Genomic DNA, 24,519 nt, shown 5'->3' on the forward strand with positions numbered 1-24,519 from the left:
ACAAGTCTTGTTACCCTGTCAAAGAAATCTATCAGGTTGGTTTGACACAATTTGTTCTTGACAAAGCCATGCTGACTGTTACTTATCACCTTATTATCTTCTAGGCATTTGCAAATTGATTGCTTAATTTTTTGCTCCATGTCTTACCTGGTTGGAGGTCATGGCCACGATCCTATCCAAGTCTTCTACCAGTTGCTTAAAGGTGGGTCTCTGGGATGGGACTGCGTGCCAGCAATCTCGCATCATCATATATCTGGAAACAGAGGAGTATGAGGAGACTGAACAAGCGTCCTGGGGACAATTCCTAGCTGGCTAGTCTATCTGCTAGAGCCCAGGACACAGGACCTGGCCAGCAGCAGCTCCAAACCTGAGTGAAACGGAGCAGGGTGCAAGCAGCCCACCACAAAGCTGCAACCCTCGGGGCTTCTGGCTCCTCACACAGATCAAAATGGAGGGCAGCACATGGGGAGCTACTGTCTCCTTGGAGCTGTGCATTGGTGGGAGTGACTCTGTGGGCCACCCAGGCTGCAGTGAGCCAGCGGGCCGCACCTTGGGCCAGGACAGAATCAGAGAAGATGTTATTTTTCAGGATTAGCGTTAATCCTTTTCATGAAAAGAAGATGAACCCCCCCACCCCAGGCTGGGTACCCTGGGAAGGACACTGTGGCTTGTTCTAAGAGCAGGATATAACTAAAGGCTAAGTTAGTCCCTGCTTTGGGGTCAAGCTGGGATTCTCTCTTGGAAGATGTTGATTATTGCAAACAGATTTAGCTGAGATTTCTGCAGGGCTGGGAACTGCTGGGAAAATAACTCGGAACATCTGCTATTGCCCACAACGTGCCCCTGCCACTCAGCTCTCGGCAGTGCTGCTTGCACTGCTGAGGAGGCTGACTTTTAATATGGTCTCTGCCGATCTCCGCAATAAAACCCTTAGCTGTTTTGCTGAGCTCTGGCTTTGCTGCAGCCCCAGGATCCTGGGCTGGAGGAAGGGATATAAAACAAATGGGTGAAAGTCCAGCAAGGAGCAGTATAGAAAGGACACAGATAGGAAAAGGAGCTGGAACAAGCCGGGCAGGGGCAGGGCCGAGGAGAGAGCTCCGTCCCCAGATCCATCAACAAACATTGAACAGAGGATGGAAAGAGCCGAACTGGCAGCAGGAGAAATGTAGGTTTTATAGGAGGAAGTAAAGCAGCGATCTGTGAACAGGCTGGGGATGGCACAGGCTGCCAGACGAGGGGAAGGAATGGCCATCGCTAGAGACATTTGAAGCTGAGACGAGAAGTCAGGGAGGGGACTTCTGCCATCAGCACGTTCCTGGAGGCTCATCTTCTAACTCTGAGTTCTGGAAAAGATTCCCCTCCTCTCCTCGTTTTTCCAAGGCAGTTTATTTTAAGGACATGTCCAGCTAACGAACCACCAGCCGATGTGACTAGCAATAAGGATACTGGGCCGAAAGCTGCTTCTGTGCTGGGGCAGCCAGGGGAACCAAGTTAATCTAAATCAAAACCCTGCAGCAGCCCAGAGCCTCTCCTTCCTCAGAACCACACAGCTCAGAGTTCTGGTCTGAATCAAGAACCCAAGGCTTGCCAGTGGGCTCTAAGGGTTTATCTACACACGGGGAGTTAGTCCCAATTAACTCCATGTGTAGATGCCCTTATTCTGGAATAATAATATTCCAAATTAGCTTAATCCACTTCCCCAGCTTTAAATTCACACCCTACTTTATTCTGGATTAACTGTCATGTGCTGACAATCCCTAAATCAATTTCACCTGACACTCATCTGTCAGTGAGGGTCCTGACACAAAGCAGGGGGAAGGGACAGGTAACATCAGTCAGGACTCTGCATCTCCTTCCCCACCCCAGCTTTGCTCCCTGGCAGAGAGCTGCACTTACAGCTCATTGGTGCAGTTGCTGGGTTTGTCCATTCTGTGGCCTTCTTTCAACAACTTGAAGAGCTCCTCAACGGGCACCCCGGGGTACGGCGAGCCACCCAGCGTGAAGATCTCCCACAGCAGCACGCCGAAGGACCATCTGCTCCAGAAACAAAAACACAGTATCAAAAAGGCACAGCTCCCATCACAACACCGCCTTGCAACCCATCCCTCTGCCTGACACACAGCTCCTCTGGGCAGTTGCAGACACAGAGAGGGGAGAACGCCTGTGCCACCAGTGTGCATCACTAGCTCACAAGAACAACACCAGTGCTACCCACTGAGAACACAACACCCTGGGTCCATCTGGCGCAGCGGAGGTAAGTCACGGTCCTAGTGCACTACGCCTTGCCCCTTGTTAGGACACCAAGGCCACGGTTTGCATAAGTGATTAGTGATTTTGGGTGTCCAACTTGACATATCTTAAAGGGGCCTGTTCTTCAGAAAATGCTGAGCACCCATGCTGTGAAAATCAGGCCCCTGCAAGATGTCTCAGGCTGGGCATCCAAAAATCGCTGGACTCTTGTGAAAAACCTTTGCCCAAGTGCCAAATTCAGCTTCCAGTTCCACTAGCGCAAGCGGGCCGGCTTCGACAGCCTCACAGGAGGCAGCTGAGAGCAGAATGTAGCCTCCAAATGTTCGGCGTCAGAAGGCATCGGACAGGACAGAGTTTAAAAGCTTTCGATGACTTAAAAGATCTTCGCAGGAAAGTGAAGAGCTGGGATTAGCAGCTCTAATTCAGTGGCATTTGGAAGACAAACAAGCCGTGCTCATGACAATTATTGTTTCATTCGATTAAGATGAATCACATCTGGGGCTTTTCACCTTTGGGAAAATACTCAACACAAAGGAGGCTTATGGAGAGGCTGCTTGGCAGGCCGATGGCTAAATATGAAGGGGAGACATGCAGACAGGGTCCCACCACGATGTGATACAGCAGGTGTGCTGGGAGAGCAATGTGGATGGGTCAGCGATATGGAGCTTCCTTCAGAGTCCAGCTGCACATCTGTGTTTGCAGTGGAGAACGCTCAGCACATTGGAAAGAGGCGGGTGTTATCCATGAGAGAGGGGAGAGGAAAAACAGTTCCCTGGAACAATGATTTTGGTACAGACCCTCCCACAACCCAGATGGCCCTAATCTAGTCTATCATTTGAATTGTGCCTAGGCATGCATAGCCATGCAAGGACCATGCTGCGACACAGAGACCTCCTCATGGCTGGCAGGAGCAGTGGGGTACTCACACGTCGCTCTGATGGGTGTATATTCGGTCGAACAAGGCCTCCGGTGCCATCCACTTCACTGGTAAGCGACCCTGGAATGCAGGAAAGCCCCCACCTGAATTCAGCCTCCAGAGCAAAAGCAGGCATGATGCAGTTACAGAGGGGAGGCTAACATACCTTCCACAGACACCCAGCCTCGGTACATGGCGCCCTGGGCAATGCCAGCAAGGGCGTCATGACACTGATGCTGGGCAAGTCTCTTTGGCAAAGAGGGACCTTCGTCACGGGTAAAAGGGACAGACGATGTCTAGTGCTCCATCCCCGAGGGCTTTACAGACGATCACCCACCACCAAAATGCAGCCTCCCCCGGGGGGAAAATGGCAGCGTCTAACGTCTTTCTCCTAACTAGTTAGTGCCGCCACTCTTGTGAGAAAGGCCAGGGAGCGTTCCATGATCGCACGTGTTCGGGACCTTGGCACCAGGAGGAGAAACTCGGGGCCTTCTCTCTCCCAGCCCCGAGACTTCATCCGCCTTGGGAACATAGAACGGCCTTCTCATTGCCATGGCACCTGAGCGGTGTGGGAGGCAGAGGGCGAGGAGAGAGGGCAGACTGGGGGGAGAACGAAGGGAGCAGAGGGCACGCTGCCCACCAGGCAGATGTCATTCTGCTGTTACAGTACCGAGGAGAATCTCTATGTATATGGCAACCCATGCTCAGAGAGCTCGGGACTCCGGTACAGAAACCACCCTAGAAAGTCTCCAGCCAAGCTATAAATATTGGCAGCAGCCTCAGGAAAAACCTGCTAGCTCTAAAGCGGAGCTTCAGCACGTTTCCCTTCCCCCACTGCACCACTCACATTAGTCGTCTTCTTGTAGTAATCTATGTGGTGGATGTCCCGGGCCAGGCCGAAGTCTGCGATCTTCATCACGTTGTCTTCCGTCACCAGGACGTTCCTGGCAGCCAGGTCTCTGTGGATGCACTGAAGAGAATGGAGATCCCGTTAGGCCGGGGGGTTCCTCTGCTGCATTGGCTGGAGTGGTAGCAAAGACACTGAACTACCCGCCAGCCTTCAAAGGGCCACAGCCACGATCCCAGAGCACAAACCACGGTCAGCAAGGGGGGAGCCAGGTGCCAAGCCCTAATCCCTTCCTGGCCAAGGCAAGGTGGGAATCTCTAGAGCCCCTTTCTCTTACTGCTGATGTACGTGCAGCGGGCGGGGCTCCTCCAGCATTGTTAGAGTGATCTTTCAAGCATTATAAACGTGTCCTGATTCCAGAGAGAATGCAGGTAATTCATTTCAGTAATTACCTCCTTCGCTCCAGCCTCACTTCCGCTTCAGCTAGGGGTGTGCGGAGATGGACTCAGTGCCATTGTATTGCTTGGCTTTTAATTTTCAACATGCTGGGGAAAGAGGCCAGATCTGCAGCCCTGAACAGCTAAGATTGCCGCTTGTCCGCAGAGCCCGGACAGACGGTACAGTGGCATTCACAGGCCCCAGGCAAAGTCCTCGGCTCTGTTCGGGGACAGGCCTCTAGAGGGAGAAGGAGTTCGGTCTTCACAGCTCCCTTGGCCTTTCAGTGGCAAAGGGGCCAGTTAGTGACAGCTGCAGGGATGGATTTGGGGATCCTGGGATCGAGAACCCCAAACTCATTTGACTCAGACCAGCCAAGCACCAACTGAATTTTCAGTCACAGTGGCTGTTTTCATCACTTCGTGTGGATTCAGACTAGGAACCCAGGGCCTCCATTGACTGGGTCAGGCCCGTATAGGTGCCCGATCACCACTCCTCTGCGTTCCCCAGGCCCTGAGAGGGACAGGGGTTCTGCGAGTGCTCCCCCAGGGATGGAGCTCGCAACCATTGCTCACCTTTTTGGATGCCAGGTATTCCATTCCCCTGGCCACCTGGTACGCGCAGGACACCAGGTCCTTAAAGGAGAGCTGCTCCTCAGGGAGGTGGGTCGGGTTGTAGCAGTATTCCATGCCGGGGGGCCGCCGGGCCTGCAGGTACTCCCGCAGGTTGCCTTTGGACGCATACTCCACGATCACATAGAGTGGACCTAAGGCAAACGGGAGGGGACAAAGCCGAGCGTCTCAGGCTTTGGGCTTGGATGCACAGGACACATGGCTGCATGGGCAATTAAGCTGTGTATTGTGCACATGCACAAGCCCTTCAGAACCCCATGACTGCAAAGTGTCTGTCTGAGGGGCACCTGTGGGCTTGGGCAGGGGTTTCAAACAGGGGAACCCTGCAGCAGCTGACCCACAGCAAGGAATCAAGGTCTCTGCTCAGAACAGAGCTCAGGCATCTTGCGTGCGTATGTACACACCCCCATGTCCCCAGCACACTCTCACACACATACACATACCACTTCTTTGGCAAATCAGAAGCTGCTCCTGACGTGTGAGGGGAAGAACTGGCCCTGCTCCTGCTCTGTGGTGAGCCAGCCGCACTCCAAGCCAGAAAATCACATAACAAAAACAAACCCAGGCCCACATACAGGCTGGGTGTGACGTGACTCATCCAACCCCAGGGCTCTGTGAACAGCTCCAGCCATGTGAAAAAAAACCACTCTGCTCCACTCTTCCCCACCGCCGATATCAAGTGAGCTGTGTGCGTGCGCATATGCACAACCGTGCCTGCATAAATACCTCACAGAGGCTTTCAGGCACGGCGTGCCTTCCGTTCCTTCAGGCCCAAACACATAGAGACTCTAGAAATGGCCAGACAACTCTAACCCCATTAGCGTTTGCCAGGAGAGGTGCCTCCTTGCCAGCCACACATGCCCCCCCCATCCCCCGGTCTTCATATGAAGAGTCATACTGGGTCAGACCAAAGGTCCATCTAGCCCAGTAGTCTGTCTTCCAATAGTGGCCAATGCCAGGTGCCCCAGAGGGAATGAACAGAACACGTAATCATCAAGTGATCCATCCCCTGTCACCCATTCCCAGCTTCTGGCAAACAGGCTAGGGACACCACACCATCCCTGCCATTCACCGGGCACTGGCCCATTCAGACAGCTCTGGGATGGCCAACTATTTTCAAAACTCATCTGGATTAAAGTCCCTGTATCTTTCCACCTCTACAACCTCACCCTGGAGGCCCACGCTACCCCCAGCATTCTTGCTGTCCTAGCAGAGAAGCAGTTTGCTGGAGTTTCAGCCATGCACAGATAACTTACCATCCTGAGTGCAGGCTCCCAGGAGGTTGATGATGTTCTTGTGCTTGCCAATCATTTTCATCATCTCCATCTCAGATATCAGGTCAGATAAATCCTTCTCCGTAGCATCAGCTTAAAGCACAAAGAAAGGCACAGGTCATGTTTGTTCAGGCTGGGTTAAGCTAAAGCAAGGCCTAGAACTAAGTCTGCAGCAGCATCCGTTAGGGTAGCTTTAGATTTACAGACTTGGTTTTCTCTGTCCTCCTCCTTGGCAGAGATGCAGAGCACTCGCACAGTGTACGTACAGGCATATCTCGCGGTAGCCCCATCAGAATGATTTCACCTCCGAAGTGCTGCAGTATTCACAGCTAAACCAGCATTCTCAGGTTCATCTCCCTTCCCAGGACTGGGAGGGTTAGGGTAGTTGGGTATTTCTCCCCAGCCACCTCCGAGGTGGAGCAACAGAGACCGAGCTCAAGTGAGAAAGGCGCTCAGATAGCAGTGACAAGCATGGCATAGATTAACGAGGTAGCTCAGAGAGAGTGAAATCTGTACAAGAGACTTTCCTTACAGGCATTCTCCGGCCTTAAGGGACCACCCACAGCATCCCCATACACGCAGTATAAATCTTCTCTACCTTTATTTGCAGGCCCCTTCCACGAAGCAACCAGTTTTTATTGCCCTTTTTGTCACTCAAAACCAGGGCCGGCTCCAGGCACCAGCTTGGCAAGCAGGTGCTTGGGGCAGCCACTCCGGAGAGGGGCGGCCCGTCCAGCTATTCGGCGGCAATTCGGCGGACAGTCCCTCACTCCCACTTGGAGCGAAGGACCTTCTGCCGAATTGCCGCCGCAGATCGCGGCTTTTTTTTTTTTTTTTGGCTGCTTGGGGTGGCAAAAACCTTGGAGCCGGCCCTGTTCAAAACAGAGATTGCTGGAGAAGCTATTACATTGTGCAGGGTGATTCCATCAGAGCAGCCGCTGGGAAGCGCCCAGCTCTCCCTGGGCAGCATGTGCTGCTGCAGGGCTGAACTGCAGAGAGTCTGGATAAGCGAATGCTGGCTCGAGGGGAGAGCAAACTGGGTGTGAAAGGCTATTCCTTGGCAGTACAGGGAGGGTGCTGTGCAGCCTTTGGCCATGGCTACGCTCCGGGCCTCAAGCTATCGCTCTGGGACAGCCGCTGGGAACACAGAGTCAGAAGCTCGTCTTGAAAAAAACCCAACCAATAAACCTAACGATAAACTTGCTCAGTTGGGTCCCAATCCAACAACTCCCATTGGTTTCAGTGGGAGAGAGACGAGGCCCTTCTGGAACACAGGGCTGGACCAGGCCAGGCCTCCAGCAAACATGCACAGTCCACCTGTCTCCCCGCCGCAAGGTACATTTCCCAAAGTCAGCAGGATTGATGCTAGCCTGAACTGAGACCGACTCAGAGAGGCAGCTGCAAAGCTGGGAAAAACCCTGCGGTGCCTATAGCCGCTACTTACACTTCAGCATCTTGACCGCCACTTTAGTCACTCGGTTTGGCTTGTCCTTGTCCAAGCCGATGGCTTCAGCGAGAACCACCTGCCCAAAGCAGCCTTCACCCAGAGGCTTACCCAGGATGAGCCTAGATGAAAGGAGAGAAGAAGGTAAAACAGAGGAGGAAGGATGCAGCTCGTGTCTGCAGAGAGAGATACACTCACACAGAACGGGACTCAAGAGGTAACTCTGCAGAAAAAATGCAACTCCTGTCTGCAGGCAGACAGACTCAGAGGGTGTCTTGCCATTTCTGTGGCCACTTGCTTATGACGGCATCGCTCCCCAACTAGCAACATTCAGCATAAAGTCTCCCCTGCCTGTTTCCCTTTGGATCACACTGGTTATTTGAAACAATACGCCCTGGGTACGGGCAGGACATCGAGACATACCCCAAGTGCAGCACAGAGCCAGCTGGTAACATGCTTGGGGAAGAGGGTTGTCTGAGAGACAGCTACTAGCATAATATACAATGCTATGTCAGACTGGCCAGTGTGGCATCCAATCCCGCTGCAAAGAGGAAGTTCCCGCCAGTCTCATGGCACAGAGCTAGGCCTGAGTCTCCAGGACTGTTGGGCAGTTCTGAAGCATCATGCTCTGCTTGGTTCCAAGCTAACGGGACCCTGGTGAATTCCAGGCACTGGGCCTGTTTGGAGCCCCATGCCAAGTTGTCCTGGTAGGGCTCAAAGACGCTGCCTCCCATCCAGGAGCAGACACCTCACAGCCCTGGCCAAACATTCACTTTTTGTTCAAAGTGCCAAAAATCTAGAGATTTAACTGCTCCCAACTGTGGTTTTCCTTCCTCAGACATCATCCCAGGCACTTTCCAAGGTGTCAGCTTCCAACGGGGAGCAGTTAGACAGCAACCTCCGGATCCACGCCACACCCCCCAGCAACCTCCCCGCTCCCGGTGGCAGAGTTGCAGGCGTAAGACAGAGTGCCTTTGGAAAACCGAGGCTGCACTGAGGCAAACGGGAAAGTCCCACCCTGGAGGCAAGTTCCTGATGGGAATGCGTGCTCCCCTGGGAAAGGCAGGGCCAACGTCCTGGGTATGCCTGGGACTGGGAGAGGACGTTGTGTGGGTGACACTGCCCCAGTGACTTCAGCACAGACTCCAGCAAGGCCGTAAGCAGGAACACACATAATGCCCTTTGCAGGCTGGAGGAGTCTATCTGCGGGCTAAGGAGCCCAGCATAGCTCAGGACACATTTTTTTTGCATATCAGGATGCGTTCTAATGGAGAGTTATACAATTAGAAAACAGCAACTTCAGGAGAAGGTTGTAATCAATGCAGTGCAGCTAAGGCTGCTGGAGAGAGATCGATTCAGGTTCCAGGAAGCCCTCACCTTCCGTAGATTTGAGTGTGGGGGTTGATCTCTCCGCAGGGCTGGGAATATTCTGAGCACCTGCAGCGGCTGGGGGAGCGAGAGGGGCGGAGGTTTCATGGAGGGAGTTATCACACAGGAAGGCACAAACCTAGGAGTCATTTCTCTTAGCTATTTGAAACCAATTTCAGACGTGACACAACAGAACAGGCACACGGAGATGCGCAATGCTCCCTGCTGCTGGTCTGGAAGCAGCAAGGGTAGGAGGGAGATGCACATCGGTCCCTGGGAGCATATGCTCACCCTGAGGGCAACACTCCCAAATGGCTGTTTCAGGGAGGAACACACCAGCCAGGAGTCCTCCTCCCCATTAGCATAATTAAGGGACATGATGTGCTAAGGGCCTGATCCAGCAGGAGCCTTTCCTTTGACTTCAGTAGCATTTGGATCAGGCTGTGGAGGAACTGCGATCAGATGTAGGAGCCAGCTAGATACAGAAAGGCCGGGGTCGCCCCTCTGTGGAGCCCAGTGCGAGAGAGTGCATCACCTGTCCCTGGGGAGCTCCCACCGAGGATCTTCGGGAAGCTCATATTCCGAGACGCCTGCCAGCATTGGGGTACCGCTGGAGGAGAGCCGCGAGGGCCTGACAAGCATCACCCCTGAGTTCATGGAGGAGCTGGAGTCTGCTGACACCTGCAATGGGAGAGCCAAGGGACAGTGGGTTACCTTCAGGAAGCACCTGGGGTGCAGACATGCTTGGTTCTAGTAAGGAAAGGAGCTGCCGACCAAAGTGCTTTAGTTACCTGCTGGAGGCGGAGAGCCCCCTCTCTCCCGGGTACTGAATCTGCTGCAGCATGCAGTCGCCTGGTCCTTCTCTAGGCACTTCAAAGGGCTTTACAAACACCAGTTATGCCTCACAGCCCCCATGGGAGGAGGTTGGAATCATTATCCCCAAGTTACAGGTGCTGTGACTTGCCTAAGGTGGCAGAGCCAGGGACACAGGGCCGGCTCCAGGGCACCAGCCCTCCAAGCATGTGCTTGGGGTGGCACCTGGAGGGGGGCGGCGCTCACCCCAGGAGATCGGAGCCGCGGCCGGGCTCGCTGCCCTCCTCCCAGCGCTCCGGCCGGTCGGGGAGAGCGGAGCCACGGCCGGGCTCGCTGCCCTCCCCGCGGCGCTCTGGCCGGCTGGGGAGAGCGGGGCTGCGGCTGCGGCTGGGCTCTCCGCCCTCCTCCCGGCGCTGCGGCTGCCGGGGAGAGCGGAGCCGTGGCAGGCTCGCCGCCGTCCTCTGGCGCTCCAGCCGGCTGGGGAGAGTGGGGCCGCGGCCGGGCTCGGCGCCCTCCCATGCCGCGCTCCCCGCCGGGGGGCGGCGGGAGGCTTTTTTGCCTGGGGCGGCAAAAAAGCCATAGCCGGCCCTGCAAGGACAGAAGCCAGGAGTCCTGGTTCCCACTTCCCTGCTCTACCCAACTACTCCTTTTGCCGTAGAATGGACATGGACACAGCTGCAGACCCTTTTCCCCTCTTCCCCAGATGCAGCAGAAGGGACAGGAACATCAGCTCTCAGATCGACTGAGTCACCCCTGATCTTGTGCCCTATACTGCACCATCCGATCTGGTCTGATTCCTGGGCTTGGTCGCTCATTCCCTAGTGCTGGAGGAGCAGCATGCTCAGCCCCTGGAGGTAACTGCTCTGCTGCAAACCCCTTCAGCTCTCCCTGCTCTGCAGCAAACCCCTTCAGCTGATCTAGGTGAGGGCTTAGCAGGGAGCTTCAGACTTGATTACAAGCCATTTGCTTGTGACACGGGACTGAGGAAAAGACCAAGGACACCCTCAAAAAGCTAACCCAGTATAGAACCCCCCCAGTTTGCATGCCAGAGGAAGAACACAGCGTTCTGCACAGATCTAGCTGCAATCCTGGCCCCATTGGCATTACTCCAACACGGAGTGGGACTAAATTATTTCTAATTAACTTCCTCTAGGCTGTGCTGATATCGTAAAATCTACGGCCCATGGAGCCCTTCCAGCCACTCAGTGTATAGGCCACGCTCCCCCCGTCAAATATTAAATTGCCACAAACCCTTCCAGATCCCCCCCATGACCCTTACTGACCCGCCGTAAATGCCAAGAGAAGAGGGGAAGATTCACAGAGGTGCCTGCTCAGGGTTGCTCCCACCCCCCATATACAGAGAAGGGCCCCTCCCGCCCCACTCCCAGATCCTAGGACCTCCTTGATTGTAGCAAGGGCCAAAGGAATAAGCACAGAAGTACAGGAACAAGAGGCATTTTGAAGTGCAGCTGCCCGTGCCTTTGTGGCTGGGCCCTCACGGGGGCCTTGGGATGGGCAGCCCCAAGTCACTGTTTCTAACAGGACAGGAATTATTCTTATTTGGTGCAGTGCGAAAGGGCCTGTTAGCTCGAGAGGTGAGGGCTTGTCTGTGCCAGGGGGCCCCAGGTTCAAGCCCCGCAGGTGAGCCAGCTCCAGAGGCAGGTTGCACATGCTCTAGTGAACTGGAACCAGATCTGACGTGGCAGGTCCGGACAGCCACATTTAAACAGCCTGCTGAAAACAACCCTTCTACACCCTTTCCATCCACAGACCTCTATGTGCCAAGCACCATGATCCTCAGATTGCAGGTAAGGAAACTGAAGCAGAGGGCGGCAGGGGACTTGCCCAAGGTCACAGAGCAGGTTAATGACCAAGCTGGAAATAAAAGCCCTGGCTCTTCATCCTGTGCCTTTTCCACTAGCCCATGTTGTGGCAAAGATGTGACACAACGCTAGGGGAGAACAGATATTTTTGGGCTGGGGGAATTTTTTTTTAAAACCATCATTACAGTCTGCCCACTTGCCCCACCCCTGTGCCCATCTCATGTCGCCCCTCCCCACACTGGCTTTTCTGACTCATTCTTCGTCCCTCTCTGGCCCAAGCTAAGAAATTCCACACTGCTGCATCGACACACTTTCCCCAGGGACCATAATCAACCAAGCCCCGGAGATCCTGCTCAGGTGCGGCACTGGGAATGGCAGCTCTCTGGATCGCAGCAGTCTGGCTGGACCAGGGGAAGATCTGTCATCCGGCCACACCACCCAGGCTTACCCCTGGGGAAGGGAGAACTGGGCCCAAGCAGAGGCATGGCTGGGGGATTTGGACATGGGTCAAGTGAAGACGTTAAGTGGACATCTGATGGAGAGCTATGGGATATGAAAATGTGTCTCTCACCCACAGAAGCTGAGCCAGTAAAAGATACTACCCCACGCGCCTTGTCTCTCTAGTGAGCGGCATGTGTGTGAGTGTATATGAGGGGTGGTTGTCTGTTGACTTAGAGAATCGGGGGGGTTAAAGAGGTTTTGTAGCTTAGAAACATGGCAAGAGATCAGCTTGGCGTTTAACCCAATCCACCTGCAACTCTCTTACCAAGCCTACCCACACCCCCTACTCTGCGGCTTTGCTTTGCAAGCAATCCAGATTGCACTTTGGTCCCCGCCGCTCAAATAACATGTTCCCCTCCCTTCGTTCCTCCTCCTGACCCCCAGAGAGAGGATCCTCCCCTGGCTGTTTGTGCCGCTGGCCTGTGCTAGCTCAGACAGGACTGGCAGTCAGGGCAGCGTTGCTGGGCAGGCAGCAGGGGCTCTGAGGACAGGCAATACGTGCAGTCAAACCCCCTATCTACTTTCTGTTACCTGTCTACGCAGCGGGATGCTCTTGGCCAGCTTGTGCACGGCCAGCTGGCTGTTGAAGTCGGTCTTCTTGGTGGTGCTCTTCATCTTGTAGATGATGACGGTCACCACCATGCAGGAGATGAGAAAGGCCCCTGTGCAGTAAATGATGATCTCCAGGTACAGCGACGAGGTCATCATGGCCGGCCTGTCTTCAATAGCTGGGTCAGCGTGAACAAGGCATTAGTACTGCAAATCCTTCAAGGGGCGGAGTGTTAGAAGGGGGGGGGGAGCGACGCCCACCCGCAGAGATTGTGATGGGCCATTCCTCCCCTCCCGGCCCACAGAGGCTCCAAGCACCAGGCAAACAGCTGAGTCCAAGCCAGGCAAACCTCCTGGCTCCAGCTATCTCAGGGTCTGAACCCTGTCTAAACAGAACAGGACACACAGCCCAACGTACAGCAGGGACCAGCCGAGGCCAGACACCTCCTCGCTGCCCCAGCATTCCTGTGCACACGAGTGACCGTGTGGTGTTCTCGAGCTGCCTTGCCACGCTGGTCCTCAGCCAACCAGAGCTTGGAGAGACACGAGGAACGAGCACAAAGCTTTATGTAAAAGGGCATGTATCCCCCCCCCCAGCCCCACCCAACCATAAGCAGATGTTGGCTGGGAAAGAAGCCGCTGAGGGAACTTGAGACCAAATGGCCAGGCAATGCAGCCCAGAGAGGTCACAAATGCACGTGTCTGAGAGTAGCGAGAGGAGGCACGGCTGTAACCTCCTCTAAGGAGCCGGGATTAAATGAGAATTACAAACATACATAAAAGTGGGTAGATATATTGGGCTGAGAACTTCTGGGACTTCCCATGGGTCCCTGGCTAGTGGCAGGAGACGGTCAGGGGCAGTCAGGGCAGGAGTCAGAATCAGAGTCTGAATGCCAGAGCCATGGGTCGAGGCAGGTCAGGAATCAGAACCAGATGATCTGGAATCAGGGAAGGCAGGAGCAGGGCTACGAGTGAGGCTGGGACAGGCCTGGAACAAGGCCAGGTGCAGGGCACAATATAGGCTGGAGCAGGGCTTGGAGCATGGCCAGCACAGAAAGGCAGAGAATCCACAGGCATCTGCATTGAGCAGCCTGCTGCTGAGCTTAGAAAGAGGCCTGCTAGCTTCCTCGGCCCTGTGGCCGGCCGGCCCCTGCCCCGTGTGGCCCAGCTGTGCTCCTTAGGCCATCACAAGACTGAGCAAGCGCAGCTGCAGAGCCTCCCCCCGGTAGCTAGAGGAGCAAGAGGCTGTGCTGGGCATCCAGGGATCCTTCTGGGATGGTATTGACTTCATTTTAACCCATGCAGGCGTTGCAAAGCAGCAGAGGGGCCTGGCCCAGGCCTGGCTTGGGGACGCCCCCTTTCCGTTCATGGTGGGTAAGAGCAGGAGGGGATTCGGGGACATGCACCTTTGAGGATTTTCCTACCCAGCCTGAGCTGGGACTGTAGATTTCTAGGGGACGTTACCAGGAACAACGCTGGGACAGGCCAAAATAAAACGCTGTCCTTGTGAGACTGCAAACAGTTTGAACAGGAGTCACAGGAATTAAAAAAAAATTACTATGGGGGCTTTTTTGTTTTGTTTTGTTTTTTAAATGGTCCCTAGCAGCCCCTTAAATAGGGTTACCATACGTCCGGATTTTCCCGGACATGTCCGGCTTTTTGGGCCTCAAATCCCCGTCCGGGGAGAAATCCCAAAAAGCCGGACATGTCCGGGAAATAGGAAGGGAGGGCCCGGTGGTGCTCGGCCGGGGCCGCTGGGGCTGCAGCGGGCAATGCGGGGCTGGGGCCGGCACCGCGGTGCTCGGCCGGGGGCGCGGGCACTCAGCCAGGGGCCGGCACCCCAGGGCCCGAGCCGAGCTGGGCGGGAGACGCTGGGGCCAGAGCCTCTTGGCCTGGGCCGGCTGGCCACCGGAGGGAGCCACTCGGCCAGGGGGGCCGGATTGGGCCGCGCCGCACCCCGCCCCAGCCCCAGCTTACCTCTGCCTCCCTGTTTCAGGCTTCCCGCGAACATTTGATTTGCGGGAAGCAGGGGAGGGCGAGGCGCAGGGGGCGGAGCGTTCAGGGGAAGGGGCGGAGTTGGGGCAGGACGGGGAAGGGGCGGAGTTGGGGCGGGGCCAGGGCCCCATGGAGTGTCCTCCTTTTTAAAAATTAAAATATGGTAACCCTACCTTAAAGAGAGTTTCATTTCATCATGAGACAAAACCTGCCCCCTCCCCCAGGGACTGAACTGCAGCAGGACCCCCCCAGCTGAGTCGCAGCGAGAGCGGTGGAAGTTCAGGAACAGTTTCAGCGCAGTCACAGCCAGGGGCTGCGGTGTATTATGCACAGCACCACAGCCGGGGCAGTGAGGACACTGGAGTTGCAGTTCATTAAGACACAAGTCCCCCCAGCCCAGCCAAGCCCTCCCCCCAGAAAAGCAGAGAGCCTCAGAGAAGGCATTAGAGGGAGTCCAAGTCTTTCGTGCTATACCCCACTGGAGAGAAGCAGCCACCATCTCCTGTTCAGATCCCAGAGCTCTGAACGGGGCAGGTCTGACAAGGGAGAAGTGGCTGATAACGGAGAAAGTTTTTGTATGAAAAGCACCACCAGGCGTACCCCAAAAACTTCCTGCAGCTGCCAGTTATCAGGCCTTGTCAGGGAAAGGGAAGCAGCATGCACAGGGCATGGCTGAGCCAGACCCATGCCAGGGCAGGAGCACAACCTGCCCACAGAGGGCTCATGCAGAGGAAGTAGCACCTGTCACTGCAACCCCAGCACCCAGGGGCCAGGTTCCTCCTCAGGGCAAGGCCAGGGCTACTGATGCTCAAACCACCACAGGGGGTCGGTGTGGGGGGCGGGAAATGGGGAGACAGCAGCATGAGGCATGCGGGCTGCAGCTGACCCATCACTTTCCCCAATTTATTATTGGTTAACTTAGTTCTATTTGTGAGGGCTCGGGGGACCAAGGGGACCAGGAACCTCCTCCACGGTCCTCTTCTTTCACCCTACTATCAAAGGCCCGGCATCAGACTGACCAGCGCTTCCACTCAAGATGGCTTCAGAACCAGTCTGTGCTGCCCCCGGGCTGGCAAGAAGGGTCTGAGAACTCCTCTGCCTCCATAGGCTGCAATCCCCGCTCCCAAACTCCCTCCAGGTGCTGCCATGTGGCACTGTGACACCCACTGCATCCCCTCTTCCGCTGAAACCAAGGGGCAGCCGCTTGGGAGCCAGAGGCCTGGGTGGTTCCTAAAAACACTGTTATCGCCCTGGGCTAATGCATCGGCGCTTTGGTCAGCCGGGTTGGGGGCACAGGGAATGGGAAACACTGGCATTGCCTGAGAGGACAGAACCAGCCTGTTCTAGTTGGACTGAACCACCGGTTACACGTAAATCAGAGATATGCATTGCCTCGGCCAGGGAGAGAGCGGGTGGGCATGGCCACCAATTCTGAACTGTCCCCAAGGTGGGGAGAGGCAGGGCCCTGGCACCAAGTGGAGAGGGCACACACTCCTGCCAGCTCCAGCATGGGAGACAGCATTAAATTACCCCCTTGCTTTGGATTCTCACCAGCAGGAGCTGTACAGGGAGGTGCAGCATGAGACCCCCTGGGGATGGGTTGAGTCCTAACTTGTCACCAGGGCAGAGTGGCTGAGAGCACTGCCCTTGCTGGGGAAGCCGGGTGTCTAGGTGTGGAAGAATTGACTGGCAGGCTCTGTGCTTTCCCCAGGGCGGGGAGGAAAGGGAAAGCCCAGGCTCTCTCCCAGGCTGCAATGCATAGTTCATCAGACACGGAAATGAGGTGGGGAAAGGACAGCAGAAGGAGGAGTATGTACCTTCGAGAACTGTCAACCATGCAGAGTGATGGGAGATCCCAATAGAATTACCCGCCAAACATGTATACTCCCCAGCATCCTCAAATGAGACATTCCTTAAGTGAAGGACTTCCATTTCTTTGTCTGTTGTGTTAACTCCAGCCGTCTAGAAGAAAACAAATGGAAGCAAAAAACGGACAAGCAAACGACATGAGATCTTCTAGGAACCAAGGTGGAGGAGGGGGGAGGAACGTGCCCTGGTGTCTCATTTGCAAGACCCCCGGGTAGCAGAGAGAGACCACTGTAGACCTGTTAAAGAGACCCTTAGGACGACCTTTGATCCAGGCTGACCTAAGGAGATGTTTGTTAAAACCCTTCACCAAACTGAATTTCCTGCCCATCTGAACATGCTGGTGATGGGCTGCATGGAAAAATGGACCTCAGGAAGAAGGGGCCGGCTTAGTTTCATGCGACACAACTGCACAAGGGGAAGCGATGGGATTGCGGAGAAACATGATGGAAGACAACATAGCTGAAGGAGTGGGGTTTGGGTAGGGAGATGACAGACTGTGAGATGGAGGGGAGAACACAACACTGTATTGTCACAGTCAGATCTGGTGCATAGATCGAGGTTTGAAAGCGAGGAGACATGAGCAAAATATGGCTGAATCACGTCTTTATTTTGGAGGGGATCTAACTCAGCAAAGATCCCAAGCCCAGATGCGCTGGAAAAGACGCAGCTGGAACAAGAAGTGACAGCTTGTGTTTCACCAGGAAGATGCTGAGATGGTTTAGATGCACCTATCCAATGTGTTTTGCTAATACAGTGAGAGCGCGCAGGGGAGAAACATCCAGGAGGGGAAGGCGGGCAAGCAACACAGAGCACAAAACTAAACTGGCCACTGCGAGTATTTTTCCATGGCTTGTGGCACCAGAAATATAGCAGAAACAAGAGAGCCCAGAGTTTTGTTTTCCACCGCTAGGGACTGACTGTCCAAGTAAGATCCCAGTTGGTGTTCTTCAGTTTACCTTTTGCCATGGGTCTGGTGACAGTGAGCCACGCAGACTGGTTAGCCTCGCCAATATAATTGGAAACCTTACAAATATACTCCCCGCTCTCGGCCTCTGTCACATTATACAGGGTCAGCACCTCCGCATCAGAGCTATTAATTCCTGAGTGCTAGAACAAACCAACAACACAGGAGTCACATTGACACAGTCGGACATTGCAGCCCCAAGATCAACATCAATCACATCATCAGTGCCTTGCCCAGACGCTGAATCAAGGGGCGACTAGCGCAAGTCCTCTGTGCCCCATCCCCCATATCAAGTAAGTCTGTTTGCAGAAGTGCAAGGGTCTGATAACAAGCCAGACACACACAGCCCCGAGGTGCCTATAGGTTTAACGAAGAAGGGCTTGTTCATTGAAACAGCTGACCGATGCACTGGCTTATGACAATTTGGTGACCAGTGCAGGAAGTCAGCAACAGCACAACCTTTCTCCCCTCCCTTTGAATTAACACATGGGCACCCCCAGAGCTCCCATGCCCTGCTTGACAAGGAACAGATTCAGGGTGGGGTACCAAGGTGGCCATGAAACCACTGGATAAAGGGCACAGTGGGTTGCTTTAAGTGGCACAGACTGGTGTTCAGTACAACACAGCAGAGAGCTGTGTGCAAGGCAAGGTTACATCAGCTGCTTCTGCTCTCTGCTGTGCAGCAACTTGGCTCTCTTGAAGTGGAATTCCAGGCTTGTGGTGGAGGCTAAGGGAGCCGGGCTCACCTGAGCTATTATCTTGCTTTCTACATTCGCTATTTTAAAAATAACAATTCACAGAATAGGAGTGACCCTGCCCCAGCCCGCTGCATCTCTGAGCATGCAGATCCAGGGCCACTGAATGCTTCACTGACAGTCTGTTCCTGGGCCAGTTAAGACAACCCCACTCTCTGCTTCCCAAGTCACTCTACACCAGTGTATTTAGTTTAACTTGGTGCTTCGGGGAGGGCATCTCTCATCCACATTCTGCTGAAAAGACTAGCACCTTCCTGACCTACCCACCCACTATCCTCTGCTCCAGGCTTTGGAGGGAGGAGAGAACAGAAGAAGGCTCTGCATGTCCCATCGTCTTGGCTCAGCTGGTCAGGAGACTGATACCTAACCCAGTCTGAATGGTAGCAAACATCATCCCTCTGCCCTGTTCCTGATACGCCAGTTCCATCCCAAATGGCTTCCTCCCCCAATTCATCTCCACCTCACCAACTCCATTCCCGGCTTGTCCTGTGAAGGAAACTAAACGGGCCCACCCAGAATGGGACGTTACCTTCAGGATCTGCACGTAGGGTAAGTTATCGGGTCCGATCTTGCTGCCATTGACCTCTATGTGCTTCAGCCACTGGATGTGGGGCTGTGGGTCGCTGTAAACTTTGCACACAAACTCCACATTGCTGCCCAGGGCCACGGTCTTGTTAGCGGGCAGCCCAGCTTGGAGGATGGGCCGGTGAGGTGATCTCTCTGCAAGACATGGCAAGAGAGGGGATGGTCTCACAAAACCAGGGCGCCAAGTCCAGCGGGCCACTAAAGAGCAGCTCTGGGTGACCCGGACGGACATTGTTCTCAATCTCACGCACATACACTTTGCTAGAGAAATGATCTTTTCTTGTCTATATTTTTTACGATGCTTCTTGCAGCCCTGTAGACTCTATTACTTGATGAGGACTCGTGGCTGGGATTCTACATAAAAAGACTAGTCTTAGCACATCATTGGCTACGTCTCCGTCCACCCCGTCCCAAACTTGTATCCCGCCCCCACCCCCACGCAACGCACTTCTACCAGAGCCTGCTTGAGAGCTTAGATACGGGAGGGCACCTCCTGAGTGACAGCACAGCAGTGGGGGCATAGAGTATTTATCATCACTCCCTCTTTCGCTTCCTCTCCCGCCGCCTGGGAAGAGCATGCTGCCAACTGGACTGGGCCCATAGGGATCTAGTTAATTATCAGGCGGGTTTGACCTGGTGTCTGGCTATTGGTGGAAGCAGGCCATTTAAATCTACCTAGGTAGATACTTCTTGACACCTCTTCTGTGTGTGCAAAGTGAGAGAAGGCTGGCTAACCTAATTGCCTTCTATGATGAGATAACTGGCTCTGTGGATGACAGGAAAGCAGTGGACATGTTATTCCTTGACTTTAGCAAAGCTTTTGATACAGTCTCCCACAGTATTCTTGCCACCAAGTTAAAGAAGTAGGGGCTGGATGAATGGACTGTAAGGTGGATAGAAAGCTGGCTAGATCGTCCGGCTCAACGGGTAGTGATCAATGGCTCCATGTCTAGTTGGCAGCCGGTTTCAAGTGGAGTGCCCCAAGGGTCGGTCCTGGGGCCGGTTTTGGTTAATATCTTTATTAATGATCTGGAGGATGGTGTGGACTGCACTCTCAGCAAGTTTGCAGATGACACTAAATTGGGAGGCGTGGTAGATACACAGAGGGACCTAGACAAATTAGAGGATTGGGCCAAAAAAAACCTGATGAGGTTCAACAAGGACAAGTGCAGAGTCCTGCACTTAGGACGGTAGAATCCTATGCACTGCTACAGACTAGGGACCGAATGGCTAGGTAGCAGTTCTGCAGAAAAGGACCTAGGGGTCACAGTGGACGAGAAGCTGGATATGAGTCAACAGTGTGCTCTTGGTGCCAAGAAGGCTAACGGCATTTTGGGCTGTATAAGTAGGGGCATTGCCAGCAGATCGAGGAACATGATCGTTCCCCTTTATTCGACATTGGTGAGGCCTCATCTGGAGTACTGTGTCCAGTTTTGGGCCCCACACTACAAGAAGGATGTGGAAAATTCGGAAAGAGTCCAGCGGAGGGCAACAAAAATGATTAGGGGTCTGGAGCACATGACTTATGAGGAGAGGCCAAGGGAACTGGGATTGTTTAGTCTCCAGAAGAGAAGAATGAGGGGGGATTTGATAGCTGCTTTCAACTACCTGAAGGGGGTTCCAAAGAGGATGGAGCTCGGCTGTTCTCAGTGGTGGTAGATGACAGAACAAGGAGCAATGGTCTCAAGTTGCAGTGGGGGAGGTCTAGATTGGATATTAGGAAACACTATTTCACTAGGAGGGTGGTGAAACACTGGAATGCGTTACCTAGGGAGGTGGTAGAATCTCCTTCCTTGGAGGTTTTTAAGGCCTGGCTTGACAAAGCCCTGGCTGGGATGATTTAGTTGGGAATTGGTCCTGCTTTGAGCAGGGGGTTGGACTAGATGACCTCCTGAGGTCCCTTCCAACCCTGATATTCGATGATTCTATGATTCTAAGGCAGAAATAGAAGTGCCAGAGATCCCTGAAGTCCACTCGACTTTGCTATTGATTTTACATGAAAGGTGGTCAGATGCCCAGGTGATGGATAGCAGTATAAAACCGTTAGACAGACAGACAGAACACAATAACAGGACAAGAGACCAGCCCAAAGCCCTGGGAGCAACCTCACTCTATGGGACAACAATACAAGTGAGGCAACATAGAGCTACTGAAAACACAGGCCTATCCCCAGCCTCCAGAACAAAACTGACACGCTCGGCCAGAGCGCAAAGTAGGCCCTAACCCAAGCCCATATGCGGGCAGGGACGCAGTCCCAGCCCCTCGCTCTCTCTCGTGCTGCTTGGGGTCAGAAAGCAAGCAAGCATGAACAAGACAGACGTGGATTCAAAGCGAACGTAGCTTCCCAGAAACAAAGAGAGTTAGGCCCATGGCAGCAGCAGGGAAAGGCCCTGCCGCCAGCCACTGCCTTCGCATCTTCACTTGGGAGGTGACAACACAGGGATTAAGGGGTTATTTTTTCATGGCGAGCGGCCGGAGCCAAGATCTTTTTCATCCCAGACAGTCACTTATTAAAAATACGAAGGGAAAGCTTCACCGGCTGCCTTCCCCTCTAATCCCTCTCACTAAGGAACCTTGACGAGCGGCCCCCTGTATCCTAAAATCACACTCCAGTTCCCGAAGTAAGTATCACAGGACCGGCACAGCCCCTGCCAAGAGCTCCCCTCTGCTCGCACTCACATCCGCCTTGAATTACACAGCACGCGTTCTGCGGTGCCTCACCACTCCCCCCTCTGATGATGCAGGCAGGCCTCAGCCTGCTTCCTGTCCCAAGCACCACTTGAGGCCTAGCTAGAGGGCTACAGCCAGGGCTGATCACTGAGGAGGGAGTTAGGAAGAGGCCAAGCGACAGCTGGTTTCTCTGACAAGGGGGGAAAGAAAGGACAAAGCTGATGATTTAGAGCCCCAGCTCTGGTCGGAGCTGTCAAGGCCTGTGCCTCTAACCAATGCAGCAGGTGCCTAGAGATGCTCCAGGTAGCACCTGGAAGCCAGCCTGGCTCACTGGAGATCGCTCCACACTTGAATTTCCACCTGGGAAAGGGTGAAAAGGGAAGAATTGTTTTAATTCATAGTGAACTCCCATCCTGCCCTCTGATCTCTTGCAGTTGCCACTCTGCCTGGTGCCAGAGAGGAGGGGAGGTGGGCGTGGCTTCCTAAGGGCAGGAGAATGAGGCTGGCAGGGAATACAGATGTATCTCGGAAGGAGATACATGCCACATACGGATACTGTGCGGAGGCAATGGTGGCCTCTGTTCAGTGAAGCTTCTTGGAGGAAAGGGGATGGAAGAGACTCTGGGCCTGATTGCAATGGGATACAAGGTAAATGCTGGTAAACCAGTGCAGCAAGTGGGAGTGCGGACACTGGAAGGATTCGAGGCCTGCTCTCCTATGCATACTCTGCTTTCACCACCCATCCTCTAGCGCGCACACCACACTCACTAACATGCAGCTCCTACTACCACGGATATTCCCTCTGACTCTGTCCCTTTGCCTGCAAACCAAGTCTGCATCAGAGCCCAGGCTTTGCCTTTCCTCCAGCAAGGGAACAGCAGCACAGAGGAGATGAAATACATCCAGCACTAGCAGTTCTGAGCAGCAAGAGCTGTGGTGGCTGATTTTATGATTCCGTGTCCGCTCATTGCCTTGATAGCCAGGCCCGCAAGGAACAGTCCCTCCAATGGAGCGGCACTGGCAGTGCCATCAGATGTGTCCCCTTGAAAGCAGAAAGTGGGCAAAGGATTAGCTTTGGACCAGACCGGAGTGAGAAGATGACAGGATCTGCCTGGAGTCTGGCTGGCGATATTCTAGCTGAGATCTCACTGCACTCAGCGCTGGGTGTCTGGGATTTCCTGCCACTTGCCACGTGACTGGAATCGGGTCCCTTTTCCCATACGTAGCCAGGATGAAATGGAAGCGCCACTATGCTGCATTGTAGGTGTCAGTGCATGGGGCTGGGCCTGGATACTTGGTGACCAAACCTTCCTGAGCTGGGGCATTGCACGGAAGGATTCACATGGGGCTCCTAGGGGCAGGGCTAGCCACTAACCTCCAAAGGGATTTCCAACAACAGGGGCCCCAAAAGCCCCTTATGAAACCAAACTAAACAAGCCACCCAACCAGTTCTGATTAGTGACTTTCACCGCAGAGGGCAGTTCCATTCCAACAGTCTTACAACAAAAGGGCAAAGGGAAATCAAGCAGGGAGGAGACCTTTCCTTCCCAAGGATGGACAAGGGCATCGCGGCCCCACACAGATGACTCTCCCCCCAATGCCCTTCTGGGCCTGAAGCCAAGCAAGGGATCAGGTGAAAGGCCAGACCGAGAGAACCCCTGGTTTGCTCCTGGGGCCAGCAGAAGCTGGAGGAAATGCCGCTGCTCCAGAGAACAGCCACCGGTGCACTGTGTGGTGAATGGGACGGATCACCCTCCCCAGCACAAACAGAAACCGAGTGTTTGCAAAGTGGAAAGGGGGCACGGACAGGTGAAATTCTTGTCAGGGAATGTGGGGGAGGGGGATAAACATGGCTACCTATTCATCCGAGGTCAAAGGTCAAACAAACCCAATGAGGACCTAGCTGATTAACAAAGAGCCTGCCACTGCGGTGAGTGAGCATTAAGAAACCCCTTTGTTCCCCCTGCTGACTATTCCCTTCAGTTTGCTCAGTGTAATCAAATTAAATCACATTTTTAATGGTTCATTTACTGGCATTTAGAGCAGCTCCACATGTGCAACTGCACAGACTAGCCTTCCCAGCTGGGAATTAAGGCTCATAAGATGATAAAAAAAAAAAAAAGGTTCTGTCTGGACAACAAAATTATTTTAACTAAAATTTAAAAAAACAAATCTAAAAACCAAACAACCAGCTCTGAGGCCAGGCCACCCCTCCCATCCCCCAAGGGAGACAAGCTGAGCTCTCGGGAGACAGAAGAGATGAGTCTGATTATAGTTGGGGCAAGTGACAATTAAAGGGGGGAAGCAGAGTCCATCCAGCTGTCTAGGTGCTTATGTAGCTCCTGGCAGTGCAGTATCCGAGTGCCACCCAGTAACAATTCCAGAAACAAGCTCTCTTGCCCACCTGCAGGTGTAGAAACTGGGGGAGGTCACTGATTGAATTGTAATGCGAGGGAGCGGACCCATGCAGGCAAGGAGCTTGTGGAGGGGAAGCTGAGCTGACGGAAAGGGTTTTGCATTTGGCTCAAAGTACTGCGAGGCCCGCAGGTTCTTCTTCACCCTGATGGGAGCCCCCACTGGAGGCGTCTGGGCGTCTTCCTGGATTAGCCAGAGTGGGGTTTGCGTTCCCCTCCCAGAGGTGAGACAGCCACTGGGAGCTCGCTGACTGTGACGTTGTGCTCGGGTATAACACCCCGGCCTTCTTTGGGGAAGTGAACATAAGAACGACCATACTGGGTCAGACCAAAGGTTCATCCAGCCCAGTATCCTGTCTACTGACAGTGGCCAATACCAGGTGCGCCAGAGGGAGTGAACCTAACAGGTAATGAT

The 24,519-nt window shown here is 54.0% G+C and overlaps 1 protein-coding gene across 6 annotated transcripts in view; it reads right to left on the reverse strand.

Moving 5' to 3' along the window:
* FGFR1 (fibroblast growth factor receptor 1) overlaps positions 1 to 24,519 on the reverse strand; it is a 75,529-nt gene that overhangs the window by 4,070 nt on the left and 46,940 nt on the right. For 4 of the 6 annotated variants that reach the window (XM_034761997.1, XM_034761995.1, XM_034761994.1 and 1 more), the window contains 11 exons: positions 18,965 to 19,155; positions 16,665 to 16,809; positions 12,829 to 13,031; positions 9,702 to 9,847; positions 7,799 to 7,920; positions 6,337 to 6,447; positions 5,024 to 5,214; positions 4,014 to 4,136; positions 3,177 to 3,247; positions 1,897 to 2,034; positions 148 to 253 (listed from right to left, as the gene is read on the reverse strand). In XM_034761997.1, the coding sequence (XP_034617888.1) occupies positions 148 to 253; positions 1,897 to 2,034; positions 3,177 to 3,247; positions 4,014 to 4,136; positions 5,024 to 5,214; positions 6,337 to 6,447; positions 7,799 to 7,920; positions 9,702 to 9,847; positions 12,829 to 13,031; positions 16,665 to 16,809; positions 18,965 to 19,155 (1,547 nt within the window). The remainder of the gene's footprint in view (positions 1 to 147; positions 254 to 1,896; positions 2,035 to 3,176; positions 3,248 to 4,013; positions 4,137 to 5,023; positions 5,215 to 6,336; positions 6,448 to 7,798; positions 7,921 to 9,701; positions 9,848 to 12,828; positions 13,032 to 16,664; positions 16,810 to 18,964; positions 19,156 to 24,519) is intronic. The other 2 variants (XM_034761996.1, XM_034761999.1) reach the window with 1 other exon arrangement.

Source organism: Trachemys scripta, chromosome 2, assembly GCF_013100865.1.
Source record: "Trachemys scripta elegans isolate TJP31775 chromosome 2, CAS_Tse_1.0, whole genome shotgun sequence".
NCBI classification, from domain to species: domain Eukaryota; kingdom Metazoa; phylum Chordata; order Testudines; family Emydidae; genus Trachemys; species Trachemys scripta.